The sequence below is a fragment of the Enhydra lutris genome, unplaced genomic scaffold, assembly GCF_002288905.1.
Source record: "Enhydra lutris kenyoni isolate GAN:26980312 unplaced genomic scaffold, ASM228890v2 scaffoldscaffold9, whole genome shotgun sequence".
Classification (NCBI taxonomy): domain Eukaryota; kingdom Metazoa; phylum Chordata; class Mammalia; order Carnivora; family Mustelidae; genus Enhydra; species Enhydra lutris.
In genome coordinates, this window is record NW_019154093.1 from 51,769,311 (window position 1) to 51,779,221 (window position 9,911).

A 9,911-nucleotide genomic window follows, 5' to 3' on the forward strand; every position below is an offset into this window, starting at 1 on the left:
CCATATAACTGGAGACACAAGCCTCTGGAGGATCACTCCCAAACCAACTGGAAAAATTCAGTTCACCATCAACAATCAGGAGTTCTACTGAGTATCTTTTATGTGCCAGGCATGGTTCTAGTAAATGAACAGGCAGAGGCCCTCCTCTGTGGACTGTACATACAAATGCTCCTTGGTTTTTTTGTTGTTGTTTTTTTTTTTTTTTTTTTTTTGCATTACAATGCAATGCAATGTTTTAAATTGGGAAAACTATGTAAAGGAAAGAGAGAAAGCTTTAGAATATAATGAAAAGTCCAAAACACTTGCTGGGATTTTCTTGTAAGAATGTCTGGAACTTCTGTAGTAAGTGAAATAGGGAAGCAGTTCGGTATGGACACAAAAGGCTAAAACCCGGAATACCACCAATGACACCAAAGTCCAGCTGCAGTTTTAATCAGTTGTTGAGTTCATGCAGATACCTGTAAAAATATTTGTATTTTTAAAATATGTCTAGTTAGGGTTGTGTGTCTAAATGGTGTGGCAATATGTTTTACATGCAGGCCATGTCCAAACCTGCACTAACCCATTTATATTTTAATTACACACACACACACACACACACACACACGCATGCACTGCAAATCATATATATGTAGTTTGCGATTAAAAAAACCCTCACCATATATATATATACACACACACATATATATACATACATATGTGTATACACATATGTATGTATATATACACATATGTATGTATGTGTGTGTATATGTGTATATACGTGTGTGTGTGTGTGTGTGTGTATGTGTGTGTGTGTATGGTTTGCAATAAAAGAAAACCAGGGCCATTACATCCAACTAAGGACCACCAGTTTCTCATACCCCAGTCTCCTCTCCAATGCCTTAGTTCCTTACTTACTGCTCTACTGAACTACTGCAACCGGTCTTTCTGAATCAGTCCTTACATGTCCTTTCTCCTTATGGCTACCAACGTGACTTTGCTAAAATAAAGATGGGTCCTCTTTTCCTAATAGTGCTTTGCACCAATAGGTACTCCATAAACTTTACATGGAATGCAATTACAGATTCTAGCCTGAGCTCTGTAGCTAACTCACATATTTGTGGACATATTGTTTTATCTGGCTGGGCCTGTTTTCCATTTCTCTAATTTGGAAATGATAAAGCCTACCTCGTTAGGTTTTTGGAAACTAAAATACTATGATTGAACTTTGTGAATGCAAAAGCACTACACAGCATTAAGGATCTAGACTAGAAAGTTGCAAGTTTGCAAGTAAGTCCAGGTAAATATGAGTATTTTGATGGCTAAAAATCAGTGTCAATTTTCTCAGTAATGTTCTTTGATTCCGGATAGAACATTTTTCACAAAACTCCATATGCTATTTATACTTTGAATTTTAAAATATGACCCACAGATGCTTAGTTCTCAAATTTTATCCTTGCACAGAAGAAAGTCATTTACGCCTGATGTGGTCTAACTTCCTTAATGATGAAGAAAGAGTCAAGTATCAAGTGACTTGTCTAAAAAAGAAACAACTTGGATAAAGGTCCCTTTCCCCTTCTGTTTTTTGGTCATATTTTGAAAAGAACCCCCGTGAAATACAAATGGCAGAATCAGACTGCTCCAAAATATTTAGCCTCCTTCTCTTTCCCCTCCTACATTAGAACTATTCAAAGTAGGTGTACATCTCTCAGAAGGGGCATAATGAGCTCACAAGTTCAGCCACTGTATGTCCTAAAATATCAACACCCCTTCCAGAAAAGCAGTATTTATTCCTCCCTGCCATTCCCATTCTGTTACCTTCTAGAAGGGGGTGCTGAAAGCCATCACTAGAGGCTGATCTAGTTAGCTTTTGTTCTATCATAAACTGATTTAAGTTGGAAATTGAACCAATGGGTGATAAAAAGAGGTTAGATTTCCAGACAGTGGCTTGCTGGGTTCTAGTTTTTTTTTTTTTTAAGTTTTTATTTATTCATTCGACAGAGACACAGTGAGGAAACACAAGCAGGGGGAGTAGGAGAGGGAGAAGCATGCTTCCTGCCAAGCAGGGAGCCCAATGTGGGGCTGGATCCTGGGACCATGACCTGAGCTGAAGGCAGACGCTTAAGTACTGAGCCACTCAGGCGCCCCTTGGGTTGTTTTTTTATTGTATGAGTTTTGCCTTCATGCTAATTTTTAAATCTTGTAATAGTTCAGTAACTTCTTGAAATATCTGCTCCTCTAATACATGTATCCAGACAATAGATTTCTCTAGATTTAGGAATCACAGACTCAAAATTATAATTCCATTTGTTTAGTCTGGTGTCACACTGGACTCATGCTTTATCACTTGATGCCACTCCCTAATATGATATTCTAGCCCTCAAAATTATTCATATACAAAGGCTTTAAATAAAAAGTTCCTTGCTTTACCAATTACTTCAATTTTGGGAATCATATATCTATAAACATAGAGGACAAAGCAGCCATAGGGAGCACCTGGGTGGCTCAATTGGTTAAGCATCTGCCTTTGGCTCAGGTCATGATCTCAGGGTTCTGGGATTGGCCCACACTGGGCTCCCTGCTCAGCAGGAAGCCTGCTTCTTCCTCTCCATATGCTGTTCCTCCTGCTTGTGCTCTCTCTCGCTATCTCTGTCAAATAAAGAAATAAAATCCTGAAAAAAAAAAAACAAAAAACAGCCATAGAATTATTTTTTGCAAGTTTGAGATGTACTGGAAGCTATCATACTGTTTATATTCCTTCCTCATTCCAAAAAACGCCATGGTAGCACCATCATTTTAATGCCTTTTGCAAATCTTAATCTACTTGATCCATGTTCCCAACTAAACAAATTTTATAGTTTTTCAAATACTGATTTCCAGTACTGAAGAAAAACAACTGGACTGAGGATTTTTTTTTTTTTTTAACTCAAAGACAAATGTCTTTAATTCTTCTTATACACTAAAGGTGCAGTGTCCTATAATTAACTTTTGGCTCTGAAAGGCATTAAGATGCATGGAATGATTGATACAACGTATAGCATCTCCTTTTTATAGTTCAAAACGCTACAGATAACTGCACTGCCATTATGGACTAAAGAGGTAAAATCAAAGATGATTAATTTCCTTACTACCCCTTGCTGAATTTGACTATTACTATATGAAGCCTTAAAATAGGAGCTATGCACAAAAACAAAACAGAACACAAGATGGTCAGTGAAATCTGAGTCTCAGATAAACAAATTTTTAGTTTAAGTAGGTCCCACAAATTGCACATACAAAACATTATTTGTTTATCTAATATTCAAATTTAATTGGGTGTCCTCTATTTCTATTTGCTACATCTGGCAATTCTTTGTAGAGAATTCTTATCTTCAGCAAACTATTTACCAGGGAAATTAATGAATAACCATCACCTAAGGTTTACATGATAAAGCGCAGTAACACAATCAAGGAAGATCTCCCTGCTTACCACAGAGAGTACCCGAAGCCATGACAACTGCAGTCCCTCGAAGATCACGAAAGTCTGATTGTTGGGTAGGTGGTTCAGGGTCATGATTCTGGAGTTCAAGTATCCTTAGTTAAATCCCCAAATCACTGCTCACTCACTGTGGAACCGTTGGTAAGTTAATCTCTCTTTATTATCAAATGAAGCCTCTAGGACCTGCTTTACCAGGCTGTTTGAGGATCAGTGAAAAAGTATCCACAAAGCAACTGGAACATAGAAGGCACTCCTAGATGGTAATACCTACTATTAAAAACATCACATGGCAAAGAGGGTACTTGCCACAGACAAATATTCAAATGTTAATGTTATGCAATAGTAATACTGAATAAGTAATTTTATTTCCATGATCTATTTACACTGTACAAACACTGTTGAAAAGCACCCTACGAGTTCACAGTACATTACAATATATTTAAAAATATATTCCTTTATAAAAGGTTCATAGAACATTGGCATGTCGACATGTGACAAAACTCTCAAAGCATGTCACTAATTCTGTGACAGCAAGAATGCTTCCATGTGTTGTCAATTTCACAATCACAAATCACCACTTGAGTTTTAAATAAAGTTTTAAATAAAAAATGAATTCTACAGTGGAAAGTTCCCACAGCAATACTTATTATTAGTTAATTAACATGTACTTTCATGGAGATGTTGTTTCACAATAATTTAAAACATCAACTTAATCTGCCCAAAAAAACCGTTTCAACAAGTTTCGCAGTCCAGAAATTGTCATTTGTTGTTTTCTACTTTTTCTTCTTTGTTGGCTCTCCTGGTTCTACTTTGCGCTTTTTAGAAGTATGTTCATCTTTTTCATCATCTTTAAACAGGAAAGGAAAAGTTTTAATCAGTAATTTAAAAAAAAAGTTAAGTATTAAAATTTCATTGACTTCAGAACAAAATCATCATTCTGAGCTTATGTTTCTTCTGGTTTCCTAATAAAAACCAAAAATTAAATTTAGAACTCTGATTTTAAAGTGCAAGTAAAAGTAAGAAATTTTTAAATTGTAGTGTCATGCAGAATTCAGAGTGACCTTTTAGTGCTATACTAAGGTAGTTTTAAAATGAGAGTAACAGACTTGTTCTGGAAAAAAGCTATTCCCATATATTCCACAGTGTGTGTATTTAAATAATCTACATGTTGTAAAAAACAGAACACATTCTATTTTTTTTTTTTTTTTTTTACCAAAGAAGACTACCAATCTAAACATGACATTATTTAAGTAGCCATCAGCTGTTCTTTCCCTTCCAATCTGCTTTCTCTCCCGGCAAAACAACTCCCTTTCCTATTTATAACCCTTGTCCTTTTATTTTGAAATTTAAAAAGCACTCACAGGTAGAAGTTTCACCAAAACTGTATTCTCTCTGAACATGTGTGTGGCTTTATGTTAAGAACTCCATATAGACAGACTAACATACAGAAGTTATAAATTTTAAAATACAAATTTATATTAAGCACATTACTGGATTCATTGCACTTTTGGCTTTACCTTCTTAATCAACAGATGCCCAAGTTCAACAACTATCACGTGGTGATCTATAAAATATTCTGATATTGAAAGGGGTCTTCATATTAAAAAAACTAGGAAGCTGCAGTGCCTGGCTGGCTCGGTAAGTAGTAGAACATGAGCCTCTTGATCTTCGGGTCGTGAATTCAAGCCCCATGTTGGGTGTGGAGCTTACTTAATAAAAAAAAATTATAATAAAAATAAAAAATTGGGGAAAAGCTGCTTATATCACACCATAACTCCTTATGGAGGAAATACATTTACAGCCTAAGCCTTCAGTTCCCTTCTGCTAACAGTACCATACTCAGAGTATCTCCTTCATTGATGAAGAAAATAATTAGAATCAACAGATGATTCATTCATCTTCATTCATCTTCAAGCACAGTATGGCGATATTTATGTATTTCAGAAAGCACTTATGGGTTTAGATAAGCAGCAAGATAAAATAAAATTCAGATCAACAAATCATCCTAGGAATTTACAGACCAGACTTTTAATCAACAGTTTATCATGCATACACAAAAGTAATGTATAAACCAACTGATATGTCACAGAGCTAAATAAGCCAAGATCTTTGTTTTTTAACTGGAGTTTAATTAATGTCATTGCTTGACTTTAAGATTATCTTCAGAGTATAAAAACTGAAATTACTTTCTAACTGTTATAAAATCATTAAAAAGATGACTGTGGGTGCCTGGGTGGCTAAGTTGGTTAAACATCTGCCTTTGGCTCAAGTCATAATCCTGGGGTCCTGGGATAGAGTCCTGCACTGTGCTCTGAGCAGTGAGCCTGCTTCTCCCTGTCCCTGCTTGCTCTCTCTCTCTCTCAAAAAAAAAAAAAAAAAAGAGAGAGAGAGAGATCGTGAGACATTTCTGCTATTAATCTGCCAATTTTAAATAAATTTACTGAATTAACAAAAAACACAAATTACTAGGGCTGGAAAAATAATTTCCAACAGGAAATTGAACAGGAGCTAATGCCATCTAGTGACATAACAAGGCATTGCCTTGAAAACCATAGCAGGACAAATGAAACAAAACCACTCTGAAAAGTTCATTTATCAAATTATTGAGTTTCTACTCTGTGCCATGTATTACAGATGCATTAGTAAAGAAAAAAATTTTTCTATTATGGAATTCATGCCGCCTGAGTTAAATAAGTTAACACTGTTAATATGAACTAACTTTCTAAATTCTTAAAAAAAAGAAAAAGCATTAACTACTTAAGTAGGGATTTCATGGCTAAGTACATGTTAATAATATCTAAGCCTTACTGAGTTGCATTTCACAATTACCAAACAAGAAAAAATAATAATAAGTCTAAAAGAACTTAACTGGCAAAAAAGGCCAAAGTGCAAAAAATGAGTAGGAAAAGTAAAAATAATTTAGTAGTCTAAAAATCAGATAATTTAAGAGTGTGGAATTTTGCTTTTTTTAAAAAAAGATTTTATTTAATTGACAGAGAGAGACAGTGAGAGAGGGAACACAAGCAGAGGGAGAAGCAGGCTTCCTGCTGAGCAGGGAGCCTGATATGGGGCTCATCCCAGGACCCCAGGATCATGACCAGAGCTGAAGGCAAACGCTTAACGATTGAGCCTCCCAGGTGCCCCAAGAATATGAAATTTCTTAAACAAGATATTTTGTAAGTTAATAAATACAAATTAAAAAATGATCAATTTTATACTGACTTTGTGGGATTCTGAAATAACAAAAATCACTTCTAAAAAGGAAAGTATCTAAAAAAGAAGATAGTTAAAGTCAATAACCAACATTAGAGTCCAAATTAAATATTCTAGGATTATCTTTTAACTTTATGATCCAGCTTTACACTGAGCATTGGGTCCTTCTGTCGTTTGATATTTCTGTACACATTCTGATGGAGGACCATCTTACAATCAAAAGAACAGAAATTACCTAGGAGAATAACATTATTTGCCACATATTTGGAGCCAAACTGGAAAGAAGAAAATTCTTTCTGGTTGTTTGTCCTGGTAGAGAATCCTCACTTTTCCCATATAGGAACAAAGAGAGAGCACCAGCCTATCTTAATTCGAGTATCAACTCTAGTGGTCTTACTTCCTACAGAACAGCTATTTCTCAAGCACCACCACTTGCAAAACATCGAGAGAACAAACCCCAGCTTAGAGAGACATCGTTTCCACTTAAGGGCCTGAATCTGAATTCTCATTTCGCTTATTCCTAGCTGTGTGAATTTACTTAGGCCAATTCTTTAATCTGAGATTATTTCCTTGTCTATAAAAGAGTAATAATGAATTATGTACCACTTCTTTACTAGGTCACTATGTGGAAGTACCTATTTTACAGCTTGGCATTTTCTAGTTTTGTCATCATGGACAAGTCACATGAAGCTCTCTTTTCCGTATTTCCTTATCTGGTTTCACCAGGTGCAGGATTAAACACTATGCAAAAATGGTTTTTTATTAATTACACAATACTATACAGTATGAGGTATTTTGCTTTTAAAAGGATGCCATTACTGAATGATATTATGCCTTCATTAGTGACTTCTAATCCACACTGGACAATCAGTGAAAGAAATGGAAAAGCCAAGTAAAATTAAAACTGAAGAACTCCTACCAGTTAGTTATTTTTTTCTCCTAAAACAAAACTCTGTCTGGCTGTAAAAGGAGCTAAGGGAAGTAGCCCTGGATTCATGAGAACATCAGAAATCTGTTTAACTGGCATGCCCTTCCATAAAAATGCCTTCCAAATATTAGCTCAATTCAACAATACCCACTGAATAGTCAAAATGTACTACAAACTGTAAAGGAACTCATGTTCACAAAGAAGACAAACTTATGAACAAATAATCTCATATAAGATGATAGTACAAAATCAATAGCATTAGCACACACAAGGTTTAGAGGAGCAAATAATTTGAGGGAGGTGCTGACATTTTTTTCTTTGAGTAAGATTTTGAAGGATGAATGTGTTTACCAGCTGAAGAGGGAGGGAAGAAAATTCTGGACTAAGGAGCAACATACGCTGAAAGGCATGGAACCATAAAATAGCATGGTCTATTCAGTTTTCAATTTTAAGATCTTAAAGTGGTAAAAAAAAGGCACCATTTAAAATGAAGGTAGAGAGAAAGGCAGGGCCTATCAGAAGGCTTTGACTATGCTCTTGGTTTAGGATTTTAAGCAGGTGAGTTACATAATCAGACATTACTTTTAGAAAAAGTGATCACTAGCTACAGTGTGAAGGATGGAATTGAGGGGTTGGGTAAAAGTATGTAAGCAGAGATTACTGTGGTTACTTACACTCTAAATATGAGATGAAATTATGATACAAACATGTCAACTAGGTCATTATCTTCCTATTACTATGTAGTAATACTCAATTAACTTCATTTTGTCACACTAATTTTGGCTTTAAACCACAACTGCTTTAATGTAAAATGAAGCCTTCAGCTCTTCGAAACTGCAATCACAAGAAAGAATCCATGAATTAACTGTCTCTGTTTTAAATTATAAATCATATATATGATGGGTTGAGATAGCAGAGATTTCACTCTAAAGCCTGAATAACTTAAGATCTTTTTCTAAAACACGGTAAATACTACTGGTTGAGCTTTCAGAGACTTCACATCAAGACCGAATTTATACAACCTTTTTCGAAACTACGGCAAAAATAATAACCACACACCATCATTAATTTCTTAAGTCGCTAGATTTAAATTTCACTCATTAAGTATCTCCTTCTTTTTAAATCCATCACAGGGGCCAAAAGGTATTATTCAAGGGAATCTGACTGGCCTTACCTGATTCCACTGTCTCCTCCCCTTCTGGTAGAAGCCTAGCTTTCTTAGCATTCTGTGGGGCATCATCACCATTGTCCTCATATATGTTAGACCACTTTATTGCCATATCCAGCTCTGGAGGGGGAGGTTTCTTCTCAGTAGTGTAGGTCTCCGGAGGTGGTACATAGTTTGACTTCCATATTTTGAATTCTTTTGGAGGCTGTTAAGCAAACACATTAAAAAGCACCGTGACGAACCGAGGTTCCTACAATCGGTATGGGCACATGCACCTCCCTGCCGCTCGCTTATTGTTCAGGATGACTTTTTTTTTTTTTTTTAAGGTTCAAAGACACATTTTTTTTTCCATCAAAATCACAATACTGTTAAGTGAAAAGCCAAAGGGTTCCCTATACGAATAAAGCTAATAACTTTTAGTTACCAAAGAAGAATCCAGTCTCAGAGATACTACGCCAAGGCTGACCCCTTCAGGAGGCTGCAGCAGACACTGTCTTGGAGGCAGCACCGCAGGCACTTCGGCGTCAAAGGGAAGGGGTCTCGGGGAGAAGCTGCAGCGGGGGGGGCGGGGGAGTCACCACCGTTAGTCCTCGCAGCGCGGGGTCGGGGCACCGAGCGCGGAGGTTTGGGTCTCCTCACAAGGGGGCGGGGGCTGCGGGCCAGTCTGACACCCACCAGGCTGGGGAAGGGGGCCCGGGCTTCCCAGGGCTGGAGATGGGAGGGGTGGTGCGGCAACCCGCAGGAGGTGATTGCGTGTGGGGGGAACGAAGTGCCGGTCCCCAGGAGAGGGCTCAGGAGGAAGGGGGCGGAGGCCGGGGCCACGGTCGGGAAACCGGATCGAGAACCTCACCTCCTCAGGCGCCTTGACGACGTGCCTCTCCCAGTCTATCTGTTTGTTGAGCGGATTGTAGAGAAAGGCCGGGCGGGTCACGCTCCGAAACAATTCGTCGGGTCCTGGCAGCCGCTTCTCTGCCTTGTTCCCACAGCCGCCCGCCGGCTTCGCAGGATCTGGGGTCCTGCGATTCGTTTCCTCCGGCTCGCTGTTATCCTCCTCGCCCGAGGAACCTGAGCTGCTGCTGCCGTAAGCCGCGAAATAGCTCAAAGGATCCTTCTCCTCGGCCGCCATGACGGCTGCGCGCGAC

At 37.7% G+C, this 9,911-nt stretch overlaps 1 protein-coding gene across 2 annotated transcripts; it reads right to left on the bottom strand.

The window, feature by feature from the left end:
• Positions 1–3,803: 3,803 nt before the first annotated feature.
• Positions 3,804–9,911, bottom strand: LOC111143052 (chromosome unknown C1orf52 homolog). Of its 2 annotated transcripts, XR_002640301.1 has the most exons (4): positions 9,620–9,904; positions 9,194–9,320; positions 8,776–8,974; positions 3,939–4,307 (listed from the first exon to the last, which is right to left on the bottom strand). XR_002640301.1 is itself a non-coding variant. In XM_022496490.1 (3 exons), exons 1-3 carry the CDS (start codon positions 9,893–9,895, stop codon positions 4,234–4,236), a joined length of 549 nt encoding a protein of 182 aa, XP_022352198.1. In that variant the 5' UTR covers positions 9,896–9,911; the 3' UTR covers positions 3,804–4,233. The 2 variants fall into 2 exon arrangements, 1 of the variants encoding a protein (XP_022352198.1); XM_022496490.1 differs by lacking the exon at positions 9,194–9,320 and having other exon boundaries at positions 3,804–4,307; positions 9,620–9,911.

What these genes read in the sequence shown, in the direction of transcription:
- LOC111143052 (XM_022496490.1), bottom strand. Translation starts at nt 9,895, where the DNA reads ATGGCGGCCGAGGAGAAGGATCCTTTGAGCTATTTCGCGGCTTACGGC. An exon ending in TCGTCAAGGCGCCTGAGGAG is followed by an intron (nt 8,975 to 9,619) that starts GTGAGGTTCTCG and finishes TTTGCTTAACAG; the next exon opens with CCTCCAAAAGAATTCAAAAT. An exon ending in GGAGGAGACAGTGGAATCAG is followed by an intron (nt 4,308 to 8,775) that starts GTAAGGCCAGTC and finishes TCCTGTTTAAAG; the next exon opens with ATGATGAAAAAGATGAACAT.